At 49.6% G+C, this 18,625-nt stretch overlaps 1 protein-coding gene across 1 annotated transcript; it reads left to right on the forward strand.

Moving 5' to 3' along the window:
- The first annotated feature begins 6,639 nt into the window (after positions 1-6,639).
- Positions 6,640-18,340, forward strand: LOC115476610 (proteasome subunit beta type-5-like). The gene is made up of 3 exons (XM_030213071.1): positions 6,640-6,901; positions 16,951-17,257; positions 17,808-18,340. The coding sequence occupies exons 1-3, from the start codon at positions 6,710-6,712 to the stop codon at positions 18,092-18,094; spliced, it is 786 nt and encodes a 261-aa protein (XP_030068931.1). The 5' UTR covers positions 6,640-6,709; the 3' UTR covers positions 18,095-18,340.
- The last annotated feature ends 285 nt before the right edge of the window (positions 18,341-18,625 follow it).

Consider the following 18,625-nt stretch of genomic DNA (forward strand, 5'->3'; position numbering starts at 1 on the left):
AGTTTTTAATCCACCATAGGACATTGCCTCCTATCCCATGACTTTCTAATTTCCTCAGGAGTCTTTCATGAGGTACTTCGTCAAATGCCTTTTGAAAATCCAGATATACGATACTGACCGGATCATCTTTATCCACATGCTTATTCACTCTTTCAAAGAAATTTAGTAGATTGGTGAGGCAAGATTTCCCTTGACTAAATCCATGTTGACTTTGAGGGGCATAATCGAAAGGGACGCCAAGTTTTGCTGAGGACGTCCTCGCAAAACGTCCTGGTGGAGGGGCCCGTATATCAAAACAAGATGGACGTCCATCTTTCGTTTCGATAATACGGTTGGGGACGCCCAAATCTTGACATTTAGGTCGTCCTTAGAGATGGTCGTCTCTAGACTTGGTTGTTTCTGATTTTCGGCGATAATGGAAACCAAGGACACCCATCTAAGAAACGACCAAATGCAAGCCCTTTGGTCGTGGGAGGAGCCAACATTCATAGTGCACTGGTCCCCCTCACATGCCAGGACACCAGCCAGGCACCCTAGGGGGCACTGCAGTGGACTTAATAAATTGCTCCCAGGTACATAGCTCCTTACCTTGTGTGCTGAGCCCCCCAACCCCCCCCAACAAAAAACACTACCCATAACTGTACACCACTACCATAGCCCTTATGGGTGAAGGGGGGCACCTGGATGTGAGTACTGTGGGTTTCTGGTGGGTTTTGGAGGGCTCACATTTACCACCACAAGTGTAACAGGTGGGGGGGGGGGGGGGGGGGATGGGCCTGGGTCCACCTGCCTGAAGTGCACTGCACCTACTAAAACTGCTCCATGGACCTGCATACTGCTGTGATGGACCTGAGTATGACATTTGAGGCTGGCACAAAATATTTTTAAAGATGTTTTTTTGAGGGTGGGATGGGGTTAGTGACCACTGGGGGAGTAAGGGGAGGTGATCCCTGATTCTCTCCGGTGGTCATATGGTCAGTTCAGGCACCTTTTTGTGGCTTGGTTGTAAGAAAATCAGGACCAGCTAAAGTCGTCCAAGTACTCGTCAGGGACGCCCTATTTTTTCCATTATGGGTCGAGGCACGCCCAAGTCCCGCCTTCGTTACGCCTCCGTCACGCCCCCGTGAACGTTGGTCATCCCCACAATGGAAAGCAGTTGGGGACGCCCAAAATCAGCTTTCGATTATGCCGATTTGGGCGACCCTGTGAGAAGGACACCCATCTTCCGATTTGTGTCGAAAGATGGGCATCCTTCTCTTTTGAAAATAAGCCTGTTTGTCTCATTAATCCATGCTTTTGAATATGTTCTGTAATTTTGTTCTTTATAATGGTCTCTACCATATTGCCCGGCACCAACGTCAGGCTCACCAGTCTATAATTTCCCGGATCACCTCTGGAACCCTTTTTAAAAATCGACGTTACATTGGCCACCCTCCAATCTTCCGGTTCCGGTACCATGCTTGATTTTAAAGATAAATTACATATTACTAACAATAGTTTTGCAGGTTCATTTTTCAATTCTATCAGTACTCTGGAATGTATACTATCTGGTCTAGGCAATTTGCTACTCCTTAATTTGTCCAACTGCTCCATTACATCTTTCATGTTTACAGAAGTGTTTCAGTTTTTCTGACTCGTTATCATTGAATACCATTTCTGGCACCGGTATCTCTCCCACATCTTCCTTGGTGAAGTCCGAAGCAAAGAATTAATCTCTCCACTATGGCCTTATCTTCTTTGAGTGCCCCTTTTACCCTTCAGTCATCTAGCGCAGCATTTGCCAAACTGTGCGCTGTGGCGAACTCACAGGGGTGCTGCGGGACATTTGGTAGTTCACAGGCCGAGTGCCTCTCTCCACCGCCCACTTGCTCGCTCTCTGCAGGCTGCCAGCAGTGATGTAAGAGCTGCCTTTGGCCTGCCCCCGCAGCCTTGGTACAGCATCCCACCTATGCGGGGACAGGAAGTGGCTGTAAAAAGAAGGCTTTCGGGGCAGGCTGAAGGCAACGCTCACAGATTGCTGCCGATTCCAGCAGCCTGGAAATTTGGAGGCCTGCTCCCGCCCGGGACCCTGGCTGCTCACTACTCAGCTGTCAGGGAGGGAGGATGGGGCTGCAGGACATATTGCCTCCCTCCTGTACTCAGGTCCTGGCTATTCTTCATCCTCCTCTCCCCAGGAACAAGGTAAAAAATGGATTATAATGGATTACAAGGGGGCATGGGTTGGCGGGGGAAGATGGTACATGGGGGAGACAGGGAGAAATATTGGACATGATTTGGGGTGGGGGGGGGTCGAGACCTGTGTGTGAGGGGGGGAGGGGGGCATGAAAAATTGCTCAGACACTTAAGGGTACCGTAAGCCGAAAAAGTTTGGGAACCAGTGATCTAGCGGTCCAACTGATTCTTTTGCCAGCTTCTTGCTTTTAATATACCTAAAAAAAGTTATTCTGTGTTTTTGCCTCCGATGCAGTCATCTTTTCAAAGTCTCTCTTTGCCTTCCTTATCAGCGCTTTGCATTTGACTTGCCATTCCTTATGCTGTTTCCTAATATTTTCGTCAGATTCTTCTTCCATTTTCTGAATGATTTTCTTTTAGCTCTAATAGCTTCCTTCACCTCACTTGTTAACCATGCTGGTTGTCGTTTGCCCTTCCTTCCTCCTTTATTAATACATGGAATATATCTGGTCTGGGCTTTCAGGATGGTATTTTGAACAGCATCTGTGCCTGACGTAAATTTTGACCTATGCAGCTGCTCCTCTAATTTTTTTTACCATTCTCATTTTCTCATAATCTCCTTTCTGAAAGTTAAATGCTAACGTATTGGATTTCCTATGAGGTATATTTTCAAAACACTTAGACTTATAAAGTTACATAGCAACCTATGGAACTTTGTAAGTCTAATTGCTTTGAAAATACACCTCTATGTGTACTTACTCCAGAGCTTATATCAAATCTGATCATATGATCACTGTTATCAAGCGGCCTTGCATCATTACCTCCTGCACCAGATCATGTGCTCCACTAAGGCCTAGGTCTAGAATTTATCCCCCTCTTGTTGGTTCCTGAACCAGCTGCTCCATAAAGCAGTCATTGATTTAATCAAGGAATTTTACTTCCCTAGCATGCACTGATGTTACATTTACCCAGTCAATATCAGGATAATTGAAACCATCCATTATTATTGTGTTCCCCAGTTTGTTAGCCTCCCTTAAATTCTGATAACATTTCTACGTCAGTCTGTTCATCCTGGCCAGGTGGACGGTAATACATTCCTATCACTATTCTTTTCCCTTTATACATGTAATTTCTATCCATCATATATGTTAGAATTAATGTCTTTTTGACATCAAAGTAATGCAGTATATAAACATTTCTGCTGTGTTTTCCAGCTACAAGTAAGATAACATCTGTGAAACAGTTTTCTTTAGCATATCAAGCGGCAGTTGCCTGTTTTACCATATGCTCATCAGATCATGAATATATTATTTAATGTTTAGGAAAGGATTGAAAACATTTTTATTTCAAAAATATGTTATGCCAGAATGTGACTGAAATCTTTTTATTAGTTTAATATTTTATTATAAATCCTGGATCCATTGGTCTGGTTTCTTGGCTTTGTAATCCTCCTAGAACTGTTGAGGTATTGGTGGAATATAGATGTAACGTAATATCTTTACAGAAGTAAAATGGCAACAGAAGAAAAGCAACCAAGGAATGATCATGTACAGCATTTCTGCTAAATTTGAAAGGAGAAACAGCAGCCAAAAGAGTAAGGGGGAGGGGGTATTGGCTAACCAAAAAAAATTCTTTATATATGTGCTGTAATACATATATTACATAGTATCAGCCCTTGTACTTCTGCTGTGCTCACACAACATAATCACAAACATCCAATTAATACCATAACAATTATTCCAATGTGGCAAAATAATTAGGCTGCAGTTTTATTAATCCATAAAAAGTTTTCTCCGAGGACAAGCAGGTTCTCGTATTCTCACGTGTGCGTAGATGCCAATCCGCATCATCCAGTCCAGCAACCGGATGACACAGATTGGCGTCTACCTACACGTGAGAATATGAAGCCTGCTGTCCTCGGAGAATACCTGCTACAGCAAAGTTTCTTCGCTTTCTCCGAGGACAAGCAGACTCATATTCTCATGTGTGGGTAGACGCCGATCCTGCTACAGGTAAGTATCTTCGCTATATCTCAAATATAACATGAATAAATCCCTAGTACAATAGTGGCATTCCCCACTTGAAGCTAGTTGGTGCCAAACTAGTCTCACCACCTACAATTACAATATAAACCTCAAATCCTCACCCACTAAGGGAGTCTGCGGTGATGCAGGACCTCCAAATACTCGCGGTAGTGATGCGCACAAGTACAAATGTTACATGCCTTGCACAATACCCCTATTCCTAGTTCACTTTAATCACCCCCAATATTTCACACACACAGAGCTGTGACTGCCTACCCTCCAACATCCACCCGAACAACCCAAAACACCCATCCATCCCAACCCCAGCCCCCCCACCCCCAGGGTGGGATGGGTAGGACAAAACTAAAGCCTCCACACCCACTCTTTCCCAACTACCACCCTCCCAGAAAATACCCACCGCCTGCCAAAACAGCACTAAACAAAACATTCAATACAATTTCCTGCCTAAACCGTGTGACTAACACAATAACAAAGGGAAAAAAAGAGAAAATGAAGGTGTACAGAAGAGGGGAAGGAAAGAGGATGAAGAAAGAAGAAAACGGAAGGGAAGGAGGGGAAGGTAAGGGGAAAATGGGAGTGGGAGGGGAAAGAAGGGAAAGGACAAGGAAAAATGGGGGAAAGAAAGGAAGAAAGGGAAAGATGAAAAGGGAGGAGGAGGAGTGGGTGTGGAGAGGCGGGAAAAGAAAGAAGGCAGGAAAGAGGGGGAATGAAGGAAGAAAGGAAAAAGGGAGGGGGAAAGGATGGGGGAGAAAAGAATGAGGAAAGAAAAAGATGGAAAAAGAGAAAGAGGAGAGAACTAACCCATTAAAAATAAAGGGGAGAAGGGTTAAAACCCACAAAACAAGTGACACCAGACTAAAGGAGGAAAGAGAAAAAAAGATGGAGACATTTACAAAAAAAGGTCTGTAATTAATCTCTAAATTGAGACCATTGGGTGCAATAGAATTGAATTCAAAAATAAGTTTCTGTTTCACTAGCAATAATACAGAGAGTCAACATTGCCTCTCTTCCAACTTTGTTGGAATGTCCTGAATACAAAGAACTTTAAATCGCTAATAGCATGTTCAGCCTGGTTCCAATGGTTGACAAGGGGGGCCTTGAACATGTTACTCCCTCCTCATCCAGTGCTGTCTTCAAAATGGTGATGCCCTGCCAAGTGCATTCTGGGTGGGGGTGGGGGTGGGGGTGGGGTGTCAGGGGGCTGGATGTCCACCGGACCTCCTGCCCCCGTGTTGCTGTACCAATGAAGGGGGTTGGGGTGGCAGATGGTGGAGGTATGGGGGCCCTATGAACCTCCATTTCCTCATTTGAGAGGTTCTGGCTTTTGACAGCCTGTCAAACTAGTGCAGAAGGATTGCTCAGGCACAATCCTCCCACACTTCCCCCTATGCTCAGAACTAATTGCATGTCTATATTTGCATGCAATTGGCTCTGATCATAGAGACGGTATAGCCCTCTGCTGTTCCGGCGCTATTTTTAGAGTGCTGTTTGGAACTACTACTATTTATCATTTGTATAGCGCTACAAGGCATACGCAGTGCTGTACACCATACCGAAAACAGACAGTCCCTGCTCAAAGAGCTTACAATCTAGATAAGACAGGTAAACAGACAGAACAAATAAGGGTAAGGGAATAATAGGTGAGGTTAAAGGTTAAATTTCCTGGTGGTAAGTGGAACAGCGTGGAGCTTCTGATGATCTGCCCATAAACACTTTTCTCTAATGTGTGTGTGACTTTCCAGGGTGTGCCAATGTTTGCAGATTGATTTCTGAATGTCCTGTGCTAGTGGTGACTATGTCTTGTCACAAGTTTGACCCCACCCCTGCGTATTTTCCGGTTTTATATATTATTTAGGGCCTGTTTGTGTGTGTGTATGTATTAATGTGTGTGTGTGTATATATATATATATATATATATATATATATATATATATAGGTGAAGGGCTCACCTGGAAGATCTACAGTCTGAAATACTGAGGAACAAAACTAGATTAAGAATCCTCCCATGATTGTAATGACCAGAAAGATGGAAATGACTAGGCCTGCAGGAAGAACAGCACTCTTAGCAACTGTAACCATGACTCAGGGTTTTCCTTGCCCTTTTCCAAAATGGTGGCTTTGTAAATATATATTTTTATGCACTAAAAAAAAAAAAAAAACCTCTTACTTCAGTTATATAACCCGACCACAAGCTGCTTTGCCCATATTCAAGAGGGCGAAGGTGTGCTCTGATAGGAAATCCTAGTATTCATTCGCGCCCTAATTCAAAATGGCCGTTTAGTGTTCCAAAACTGGCGACGTTTTGTTTCGTTTGCCCGTAAGTAAGATGGCGGCCAGCTCCTCGCTAGTAGTTGGCAAGGAGGTTTTCTTCTCGTTCCTTGGTAGATGGCGTGGAAAGCTGAGTCACTTGCCCCAAGTCAAGATGGCCGCCGGATGTTATGTAATGGCATAGAGTGGTGGAAGGGAAGTCGTCCAAATTGGCCTGAGTTGACATGGCGCTGGCGAGTGTGGTCCGGTCCGATTGTGCTGCCTTCGGGGCCCGATACCGTCAGGAAGAAGTGCGGGAACCTGGGGGCTTGGCTTTTGATGCTGAGCGTCTGAGTTTCGCGGCGCCGGTTTCGGAGGAATGGAGCGAGGAACCCGGCATCGAATTCCTACACGGGACCACCACCCTGGCCTTCAAGGTAACGTATGCGTTATACGCGCATTTATTGCACGTATACAACCTATTTCTCTAGTGCTTCTCACTGTACACGTATTAAATTAACACACGGGATCACTATTATTTTAACCCATATTTAATAAAAGAAATAATTTGAAGATGGCTAACTTTCATATGAAACTAGGGAAAGCTGGATCTTCTGGGTCAGTGTTTTCCAACGTTTTTGTGGCTGTGACCCCCCTGATTGCTGCCAAATAACATTGTGTGACATCCCCTTCCCCAGAGGTGCAGAATATAATGATGTACCTATAGAGAGGCCACCTAGGTTGTGACCGCATTTGTGGTCCTGACCCACAGTTTGGGAGCTCAGTGCTAGGTTGTGTGCATTCCACTGTAAATTGGGTCTGTGCATTGGAGAATGTGACTTTTGGGCTGCTGAAGAAGTGCTGACTCGTCTCTTCCCATTGGGACATATAGGATCAAGGGGATCCAGAGGCTCCCTCCAATTCCCTTGTCTGTTCTGATCAAGATGCAGGAGCTAGAGGATCTGCATCCCCCTGCAGTTTTCCCAGGTAGCCTCCTGATCCCCCAGTGACTTTTAAAGTGGAAAGTTTAGGGGGAATCCCAAAGATCTCATGTCTTTTTAGTTCACTTTAATAGTCGCTGGGGGGATCCGACAGATGCTGGGGCAAATTGCTGGTAGACAAGAAAAGGGAGCTGCATTTCCCAGATCCTATACTGACCGTCTTCAAATCTAAGCTAAAAAGCCCACCTTTTTGATGCTGCTTTTAAGTCCTAACCCTTGTTCACTTGTTCAGAACCCTTATTTTATCATCCTCACTTTAACATTCCCCTTATTTTATCATCCTCACTTTAACATTCCCTTATCTCTTGTTTGTCCTGTTTGTCTGTCCTAATTAGATTGTAAGCTCTGTCGAGCAGGGACTGTCTCTTCATGTTCAAGCGTACAGCGCTGCGTACCCGCTATAGAAATGATTAGTAGTAGTAGTAGCATTAGGAGAATCCGGTGATTCAAAAGCCGCATCCTTCTGAGCCTCTGATGCACAAACTAGGTTTGTACCAAGTAGTAATTTAAATTCAAATACAAATAATCTGGGGCTCTACTGTGCTTGAAAGGCAAGCTGAAATAACACACAAGACCAGAACACCTGAAGATTCTCTGGGCAAGGAGGGAGGGAAGCAATTAGTTGCTAAGAGACCGATTAAAGGAGGACCCTGTCTCAGAACCACTCTTCTCCCCCATCTCTTCTGTTCATTAACCTATCACTGAAACCTGATCCAGCACTGACCTTAACAGCTTGAAAGGCAAGCTAAAATAATACACCAGACCCTCACTGATGTAAGACGCTCATTTTAGCTTCTCTGATCGATTGTGCTAACCTATTTTTTTAAACTACAAGATCTCTAGAGAGATTTAACACACCCGATGTAGATATAGAGATAGACTATTTATATGGTGAGAAGACTCCTGATGCAGGCCCTTCCGGCCGAAACACAGCTGTGTCGAGTCCTGTTCTCCCTCATTTTATATAGCTTTTGAGATTAATAAATATATTTTATTTTTATCATCGGAGTACTGTCTTTATTTTTTATTGTTTTTTAAATTATTTTTATTATTGTTTTTTGCTTTTTGAGTCATCTTCGCTGTTACATAGTAACATAGTAGATGACGGCAGAAAAAGACCTGCACGGTCCATCCAGTCTGCCCAAGAAATGTGCCACTTTTTTGTGTATACCTTATCTTGATTTGTACCTGTCTTTTTCAGGGCACAGACTGTACAAGTCTGCCCAGCACTATCCCCGCCTCCCACCATTAGCTCTGGCACAGACCATATAAGTCTGCCCGGCACTATGCCCGCCTCCCAACCACCAGCCCCGCCTCCCACTACCGGCTCTGTTATCCAATCTCGGCTAAGCTCCTGAGGATCCATTTCTTCTGAACAGGATTCCTTTATGTTTATCCCACGCATGTTTGAATTCCGTTACAATTTTCACCTCCACTACCTCCCGCGGGAGGGCATTCCAAGTTAGTTGCTGTTGAGACTTGGAAGGAGGAGGAAGTGCTGCCAGAGGCTCTGCAGGCTTCCAGGGGGAAGGGAGTGAGGCCTAGCTCCTTCCCCAGAAATGAGGAAGGTCCCTGGGGAGCAGTCCTCAGGAAAGCCCCAGGCCAGGGGGTCTCCTGGGGCCAGGGACCAGAAGGCCAGGAGAAGTAGTTCCCTCTCTGGCAGGACTCCAGAGAGGAGGGAAAGGAGCCCTGTGGATCGAAGAGTGCAGGCTTCCATGGGAGGAACCCAGACCGGTACCCCCCTCACAGTGGCACGCCATCTAGCAGGTGAGGGGGGGAGAGAGCTGGGGGAGGCCCCAGAGAACAGCAGATCGGAGGAGAGAGAGGAGAGAGCAGAGGTAATGGAGATCTGCCGGGAGGCCCTACCGGTGTCAGAGGAGGAGGACAGTGACTCCTCAGAGGAGGAAGATTTCACAGACTATAGTCAGGATCCAGAGGACCCGACCAGTGGCCTGATTCAAATGGTGAGAAAAATAAAAAGCACAGAAAAAGAGGTGGTAGAGTTGGGGAAACGGGTTAAAATGGCAAAAGCCCTGTGCAAACTAGCCCCAGTGGAGCACCGCAAGACTTATACAAAGGAGGTAACCCGTTTACTCAAGCTTCTTCAAAAGAAAGAACATTTGCTGGGGGCATTGAAAAAGGGCCCTGGGAACCCTCTGAGAGAAGTTTACATCAACAGAGAAAGAATGGCCTTGGGGGGAAAAGCCCTGACAACCTTCAAAAAGTCACAACAGCAAACAGAGAAGGAGAGTAGGAGCTCAGACCTTGGACCCCAGAACACCCAGGGGCCAAAGGAGCTTCCTGGGCCCAGTACCCAAAAGACATTACAGTATATGCAGTACCTTGCTAGTCAGTCTCTGGCAGCTTCTGAAGCAAGCAGGACTGGAGGTGGGGCTGGAGAGGCATGCTCGTTAAGGGAACCTGAGGTTGGAAAAACTGAACAGGAAAAAAGTTTTAAAACCCAGACTTTTCATCTTGTAGAAACAGGGGCTGGAAGTTCAGGAGAGAGACTCTTTTCTACACCAGTGGAAGCAGAACTGAAAAACTTACTTGAGCAAGAAGCAAGAGGTCAGCAGAGGCAGTTGCAGCCACAGGTTTTGTGCCCATTGCCTGCAGCAGGAGTTGAGAGCAGCAAACAAACACTGACTCCATTGCAGCTGGGGAGGCCCCGCCCACGCAGCACTGAGGGGCTGGAGGTCACGGCCAGGCAGGCTGCAGCACTGCCAAAGACTGAGAATGGTGAGGTTTTAGCAGAGGAAAACCTGGTGACAGAGAGTGCTGCAGCTGGACAAACAGCAGGTGAAAAGGAGGGGTTCTCGATAAAGAAAGCACTGGAGGATCAGGAGTGTTTGCAACAAACCAGCCTGGCAGCAGAGGCTCCAGCCAATCGGGCTGTGGGAGCAGGAAAGACTGCAGAACAGCTACAAAGGCTGGCAGGGGAAATAGCTGCAGCGCCAGAAGATTCCCCATGTGTGAGAGGGCAGGCACTTCTGGAGTGTGGGAAGCCTCATCCGCTTGGCGAAACAGCGGGGCTGGAGGATCCGAAGGAGCAGAACGTTGGAGGAAAAAGGGACCCGGTCCAGAGAGCAGGTTTTGGGCGGGAGGGAGGGGTGCTTGCCTTGCCATGCGCACCAGAAGTAAACTTAACTGGTGGTACTAGGGATTCTGATTCCGGCCAGGCAGCGGGGTGGTTGGCTCTGGGGGGAGGGGTTGATTCGACGGGAGGGGGGCAGGGGCACTGGGAGGGGACCAGTTATATAGGGGAACCTGCTCTCAAAGTTCCTATGGACCAAATCGATAGGGAGACAGGCAGGGTTTCTGTTGCAGGAGGCATTGAACTGATGGACACTGTGACTACAGGGGATACGAGTGCTCGGGGGGTGAGGGGTGCAGGGGACCAAGGTTTGCTGGTTGAAGGGGTACAAGGCATGTTGGGTGGAGGGATAGGGAGGGAGGGGAGGGAGGCTGAGAAACGGGGAAGGCAAGAGAAGGAGGATATGGTGCATCAGGAGCGGGGGGGGTCCCCGCGCTGCAGAAGGGGGGGGACGGTGGGGTGGGGGTCCGTCCTTTGCGGCGGTGGTGGGTGGAGGAGGTGGCCGCAGGGGAACTAGGGGGGGAGGGGGCAGCGGGGAAGGGTGGGGAGGGGGGTGGGGGGGAGGCCAGGTTCCCAAAAGGAGGAATGTGGTACAATTGAGATGGGTGGGGGAGGGGGGGATGCCAAGCAGGGATGCGGTCCTGAGATTGGTCCTTGGTCTAGGATTCCTCCCAGAGGACCTCTATGCCTGTATTCATCCGGTGAATATACCAGAATACGATGTCAGCTTTCTAACCCAGCGAGGCATGGAGGTCTTCTGGGAGAGATACGAAGGGGTACGGGGGAGAGGGGACTGGAAGAACTACCGGGCCGTACCGATCAGCAGACCCGACCTGGTGCAAGTAACCCTTCTTGTTCGAAATGAGTCTCTATCAGGGGCGGACCTGGCCTTCTGGCTACAACGGTACGCAGAATTGCGTACCCCCTTGTCCAAACTCCCGGACCCCAGTAGGGTGTGGGCTGGAGGTTGGGGTGCGCAGGTTAGGCTGAGGCAGGCAGGGCATGTCACCCAGCACATTCCCTCCTCGGCGTTCATCGGCAGGGATCGGATTCTCTGCTTTTATAAGGGGCAGCCACGGCAGTGTCACAAGTGCGGGTCGTTTAGACATTTTAGTATGTCATGCCCGGTTGTGCAGTGTGGAAAGTGCGGGTCTAAGGAGCATCCCACGGAGTCCTGTATGTCTATTCGGTGCAACTTGTGTGGGGGTCTGGGGCATGCATTTCGAGCCTGCCCTTGGGCCTCCCATAATGGGGGTGAGGAGGAGATAGATAGGGATGGTTCAGGTCAGGGGGAGGGGGGAGGGGAAGCAGACCATGATCAGGTTCCCGGGGCGGGAGGGAAAGGGTCCAGGGAAGGACAGGGACAGGTAGAGGGGGGGGGCTTGGGGGAGGGTCGGAAGCGGCAGGAAGGGGAGGATGAGGGCTGGACGCGGGTGTCCAAGAAACAGCGGAGAGGAAAGGTGGGAAGGGGGGTGGGAATGGGGATAGAAGTAGGGAATAGATTCAGGGGTTTGGAAGAGGAGGGAGGGGTTGAGGAACTGGCTGGTGAGGAGGTAGAGGATGGGGGTAGCCGGCAGGACGGGTTGGGAGGTAGGGGAGAAGGAGTGAAGGGAACAGCGGGTAAGAGGAAAGAGAAACGGGAGGGGAGGGTTTTGAGGGACAAAGAGGGGGGAAGGGTAGGGGGGAGGTGGGTGGATCGGGGGAGGTGACGGCTGATGCAGGGAGGGCGGGAGAGGAAAGGAAGGTAAGAAAGGATGTAGTAATGCAGGCCCGTGAGGGGAGGGAGGAAGGGTCGGAGGCGGGATTGATGGGAAGGGTGGAAGAAGAGGAGGTAGTAGGGGTGGAAGAGGGAGGAGAGGAGGGGGGCAGGTCGCTTGATGATCCCCAGGGAGGGAGGGAGGTGGGTGAAGACAAAAAGAAGATAGGGAGGAAGAAAGCAAGGGTGGGGGAAGGGATGTTTAAGCTAGGGGTCCGGGATTGGGCGGAGGAGGAAGAAGAGGGTGGAGGGGAAGGGACCACGGATGATGGTGTGGAGAGAAGGGAAGGCAGCCAGGAAGGCGGGGGGTGTGGTAGCGAGGACTGATGGCGGGACTGCTATTGGTGTTCGCCACACTTAATGTGGCTAGTGTCGCCTCCCAGAGGGCAAGAAGCTTGGCATTTGATGGCCTCTCTGCTGTGGAGGCGGACTGTTTCCTCCTCCAGGAGACCCGGTTGCAGACGCTAGAGGACATCCGGCGGGCAAAGAGGGCCTGGAGATGGGGACCCTCTATTTGGGGTCTGGCCGGGGAGAGGTATGGGGGGATAGGCGTCCTCTTTAAAACCAATAAAGTAGAGATTCAGAGGGTGGTGGAGCTGGGTATTGGTAGGTGTTTGGTGTTGGACGTAATATTGCGGGGGGTGGCCTTGCGGGTGATTAATGTGTATGGACCGCAAAGCAAACAGGGAAGGTCTGCACTGTTCAACAAAATTAAGCCTTACCTATACACTTCAAGGCAGTTGGTGTGGGGAGGAGACTTCAACACTATCTTACGGAAAGAGGATAGTGGGGGGCGGGCACCACAAGTACGTTATGATGGGGTTCGACTAGCGGGGATTATGAAAGGAGCAGGGCTGGTGGATGTACATATTGCACTTGGTGGTGGGAATCAGGGTTTCACCTTTTCACGGGGCACCTGTAGGAGCAGAATTGACCGGTTTCTAGTTCGGGAAGGGGCATGTAGGCAGGCACCTAGGGTGGTGGAAGTAGATTTCTCTGACCACAGGATGGTGATGATAGAGTTGGGGGGGGGGGGGGGCGTGCAAGCTAGGGAAAGGGTTGTGGAGATTGAATCTCAAATGGTTGAAGGAGGGGGTGTTGCACCAGGAGTACCTGGAATTCCTAGCAGACCAGGTGTCCATTCAGGGTGTCTTCCCTTCCCTCAGGGACTGGTGGGAAGTACTGAAACACTGCACCAGAGGGTTTTTTCTCCGTCAGGCAAGGCGGGAGGGAAGGGAGGCCACCCGGTTGGGGATCGCCCTGAGAAAGCGACGGGATAATCTAATTTCCCGGGGGGGGGAGGAGGGAGGATATTGAGGTACTGCAGCAGGAGGTTGAAAGAGTACAGTACAACCGCTACTCTTCCCTCGTCTACGAGCGGGACTTCGGGAAGCTGCTTGGTCCGGACCCGTATGACTGCTGCAAGGAACGAAGGGAGAGGAGGGTGGTGGTGGGGTTTAGGGATGAGGGGGGGGTGCTCCAAGAATCCAGGGAAGGTATTTTGCGGGTGGTGGGGACGCATTTTGGGCGGGTTTTCTCGGACCTACAGTTGGGGACAGAGGCCATGGGAAGATATATTGAGGGGACCCCGGGGGTGGGTAACTGGGGGCCCCATCTTCAGGTCTTAACGCAGCCGTGGACGCTGGGTGAGGTGGAGGAGGCCATTGGGGCCTTGCGGCGCAGAACAGCGCCGGGGCCGGATGGACTTCCGGCGGAGTTTTACCAACGGTTCAGGGACCAGCTGGCGCCGCTCTTGCTGGAACTCTGGGAGGGAGGCGCGAACAGGAGGATCCTTGCCAGAGTCTATGGGAGGATCAGCATTGGTCCTCCTTAGCAAAGGCAAGGATCCTCAAGACGTGGCGAACTGGCGACCAATAGCACTATTGAACAGCGACCGGAAGATCTTCGCCCACATGCTTCATGCTCGCATGAGGAAGGTCTCCGGTGAAGTGCTAGCAGTCCCGCAGAGGTGTGGGGTCCCAGGAAGGGGGGTGCTGGAGGCAGTAGCCTGGGTGAGGGAGGGCTTGGAACATAGCCGGGTGGGAGATGGTAGGTTGGTCGTGGCCTTGGACCAGGACAAGGCTTTCGACCGAGTGCAGTGGGAGTTCTTGTGGAAGGTCCTGGATCACTATGGCTTCCCGGGGGAGTGGATCGCACAACTGCAACTGTTGTATGCTGGGGCGCGATTTTTTCCCCTGGTGAATGGATGGAGGGGGGCGGAGGTGGGGGTCACGGCAGGGGTACGGCAGGGGTGCCCATTGAGCCCCCTGCTGTACGCTTTTGCCATAGATCCCCTGGTGCGGAGGCTGGGGGGGGGGGGGGGAGGGAGGGCTCAGAGGGGTAGAGGTTGGCAAAGGGAACGTATTGAGAGTCATCGCTTATGCAGACGATGTCACCGTTTGGGTGGCAGACCAGAGGGAGGGGAGGATGCTGCGGGAGACCCTTGAAGAATATTCCAAGGCATCGGGGTCACGGGTAAACCTGGGTAAGTGTACTAGCTTGTGGGTGGGTCCAGAGGAACGGCGATTTAACCTAGGGGGCGGGTTTCCTGCAGGGATTGAAAGAATGCGGGTGTTGGGAGTGTATTTTGGGGGGGGGGATTACGGGCGGGAGAGTTGGGAGCAAAAGATATCGGAGGCAAGGGAAAAGGTGGATCGTTGGAAGGGGTGGCGGATGTCCATGGCAGACAGGGTCCGGTTGTTGAAGACCCAGATAGTCCCCATGTTTCTCTTCTTGAGTTACATCTGCCTTTTGCCGGAATGCTGTTTCACTTCATTGTACAGCGTGTTTTTTCAACTTTTGTGGGGCAACAGGATGAACCCGGTAAAACGCAATATTACTTACCGGTCACGGGAGGAAGGGGGGGTGGGGATGGTAAACCCTGTCCTGCTATTCTCCTCCCTGTTCATCCAGTTTAACCTTGGGCGGGGGGGAGGGCCAGAGGCCCCAGGGTGGGCACAAAGTGTTGTGCAGTGGTGGGAGGGATTTTGGGGCCCTTGGTGGGGAGGGGGGAAGGTGGGGAGGTTGCGGAAGGGTTTCCCGGAGGGGGTAGGCTACTACAAATCCTTAGTAAAGCTGGTCCGGTTGTGGGACATTACATGGGAGGAAATAAGGGCGGGGCAGAGGGAGAGCTGGGTGGAGCGGGTTCGCTCCCAGCATTTCTCATCTCCCCTGACTCTTAGGGATGCTCCAGGGCCCGTGCTGAGGCAGGGCCTGCGCTTTATTTCATCTAGACGACTCCCGAACAAGTACAGGGACATTGCCTGGCTGTCCCTTCACGGTAAATTATATGTTAGGGCAAATATGCACCGAAGCATGCAGGACCGAAACTGCCCGAGGGGGGAGTGTGCTGGTCAGCTGGAGACGATGGACCACTTCCTTATGGTGTGTCCATTCTCCAGAGCAGTTTGTGGAAGAGTGGCCGCCTTGTTGGCCATCCCCAGCTTCACGTCCTACACCTATGCAGACTGGGTGTACGGGAGGCAGCAGGGGACGGGGCGGCTGGAGCCAGGTACCGCCTTCCTCATATCAGTCATTATCAGGTACTGCCTGTGGGTGGCTCGATGCGGGGTGTCTATGCGCCAGGAGTGCAGGTCGGCTGAGCAGGTTTCCTGGGACATTGTCCGAGCCGTCCAGGAATTGGCACGCTGGGAAAAGGTGGAGGGGGGGGTACATAATTTTGGGGTTTGGTGGAAGCATGTCCGCTTGAAGTTGATTTGAATGTATGGTGTGGGGGGGATTTGGGGGGGACGGGTTTTATCGGGTTTGTATTTTTTGTATAAAAGTGTAGTGGGGCTGGTTTTACAACGGCATGATGTAATGTCTTGAATATTGGTTTTTTCCGTTTTATTTAATAAAGGAATTCTCCAAGCATCCACCACTCTCTCTGTGAAAAAATACTTCCTGACATTTTTCTTGTCTGGCCCCCTTCAATCTCATTTCATGTCCTCTCGTTCTACCGCCTTCGTATCTCCGGAAAAGGTTCGTTTGCGGATTAATACCTTTCAAATATTTGAACGTCTGTATCATATCACCCCTGTTTCTCCTTTCCTCCAGGGTATACATGTTCAGGTCAGCAAGTCTCTCCTCATACATCTTGTAACGCAAATCCCTTACCATTCTCGTAGCTTTTCTTTGCACTGCTTCGATTCTTTTTACATCCTTAATCTTCGCTGTTGTGTGTACCACTGTTTTGTTGCAAAGACAGTTTTCTTCTGTTTTTTTATTGTAGCTATATATCACAACATTAATATACACAGTTTCCTTATGAAATACTTATTTGCTTGAATTTTGCTGACATCTTTTTCAATAGTGGCTCATTTAGGTACACTGCAAACCCTCCAGGGACAGGGAAATACCATCTAAGTTTGTATCTGAGGCAATGGAGGGTTTGGTGACTTGCCCAAGATCACAAGGAGCAGCAGTAGGAATTGAACTGGGTACCTCTGGATGTTAAGACTGGTTGTTCTAACCATTAGGCCACTCCTCTGCTTACTAGGTAGTTGTATTAGTACCCTAGTCTTAAAGGTCATATTGTGAAATACATAGTATATTGTCTTACGTGTAAAGAAATACTTGTTTGAGGTCCCTGTCCCCCATCCCCACTTATTTCCTTTTTGGTTTTGATTTACTTAGTTCCGCCATGGAGTAATTGTGGCAGTGGATTCACGGGCCACCGCAGGCTGCTACATCGCCTCCCAGACAGTGAAGAAGGTGATCGAGATCAACCCATACTTGCTGGGCACCATGGCTGGGGGTGCCGCTGACTGCTCTTTCTGGGAACGACTGTTGGCACGGCAGTGTCGCATCTATGAACTGCGCAACAAAGAGCGGATCTCCGTGGCTGCTGCCTCTAAGCTTCTAGCCAACATGGTATATCAATACAAAGGCATGGGGCTGTCGATGGGTACCATGATCTGCGGCTGGGACAAGAGGGGCCCAGGTGAGTTCCTGGGGTTCTTGGACTGTGGCTGTTGTACAGATTAGAATTGGGCTCTAGTCCCAGCTCTGCCGCCTCATGCTGTATGTGCTGTGGAAGGATTCATCCAGGTAGTAGAGTGCAAAGCTGCCATTAATTAACCGGTCGTTGCACTGGAGTGCCAAGTGTACCCTGTTCTCATAGAAATCAGTACCCAGGCTAGGTTAGAAAATGTAAAAAGCACTAAATAAAGCTTACAGCTCCTTGGAGCTGTGATGGTGCAGAGCTTGCACACAAGCTGAGAGTATGTGTTGTACTCTGAGAGCAAGATGAGAGAGAGAGAGACAGAAACTAGGCATGGTGCAGGCACAGAGTTTGCCAAGAATCTTTGTTTTGTGAAGGTGCTGCTAGCCTCTCATTGAGTCATGATGACTTGATTGGAGAGTCTGCATTGTAATTGGCTGACCTGTGATGGTGTAACTAGTGCAGGGGTTGCACGATTGAGCTGTGGCGTGGGGTGACTGGTGCTGGGTTTAGTTGGCTACTGACTCTCTTGCTTTTTCTCCCTTGGCAGGTCTGTACTATGTGGACAGCGAAGGGAACCGCGTCTCTGGCTCCCTTTTCTCAGTGGGCTCAGGTTCTATGTATGCCTATGGTGTGTTGGATAGAGGGTATGTGGAAGATATGTCACCGCAGGCTGCCCTGGAGCTTGCACGGAGAGCTATCTACCAGGCAACATACAGGGATGCCTACTCTGGTGGCCTGGTCAGCCTCTACCATGTCCGTGAGGATGGCTGGGTGCGGGTCTCCCAGGATGATGTGTCAGTCCTGCACACCAAGTACCAAGATGAGGAAAGCTGAGACATCTGCAGGACAGCAAAATGGGAAAGTCTGATGGTGGCAGCTCCTGCGAATAGGGATTTTTTTTTTTGGGGGGGGGGAGGGGGATGTTCTTTGTTACTGCTGCTTCCAACATAAAGACAAATTCTTCTGTCAGCATTTTGTGTTTTCCCTTCATCATGTTTTCAGTCAGTTACGTTGAGTGATAATGGAAGAGGACGCTTACCATGTGTTCTTTCAGTTATTAAAGTCTGTGTATAAGAAAGATCCCTTTGGTTGATGTCTGGGCAGCCAGAGCCCCTTACCTAAGACCTGTTCAGTTATATATTTACTGTGTTTTGCTGCTGTTAGTTAATGCAGAATAGAAAGGCCTTAAGTATTTATTCTGTATTCCATGTTTCACATGTCATGTAAGCTGTAAGTCCACGGATAGGTTCCATGGTAGGAGATGCCATTCAAGAAATGGATCAGGGCCTCAGCTTAGGGTGTAGAGGTGGACAGACAAGCCAAGAATGTTATTTCTGGGAAAGGAATTGAGAGTAAGACAAAAAT

The sequence above is a fragment of the Microcaecilia unicolor genome, chromosome 8 (genome assembly GCF_901765095.1).
Source record: "Microcaecilia unicolor chromosome 8, aMicUni1.1, whole genome shotgun sequence".
NCBI classification, from domain to species: Eukaryota; Metazoa; Chordata; class Amphibia; order Gymnophiona; family Siphonopidae; genus Microcaecilia; species Microcaecilia unicolor.

What these genes read in the sequence shown, in the direction of transcription:
- LOC115476610 (XM_030213071.1), top strand. Translation starts at nt 6,710, where the DNA reads ATGGCGCTGGCGAGTGTGGTCCGGTCCGATTGTGCTGCCTTCGGGGCC. An exon ending in CCACCACCCTGGCCTTCAAG is followed by an intron (nt 6,902 to 16,950) that starts GTAACGTATGCG and finishes TGATTTACTTAG; the next exon opens with TTCCGCCATGGAGTAATTGT. An exon ending in CTGGGACAAGAGGGGCCCAG is followed by an intron (nt 17,258 to 17,807) that starts GTGAGTTCCTGG and finishes CTCCCTTGGCAG; the next exon opens with GTCTGTACTATGTGGACAGC.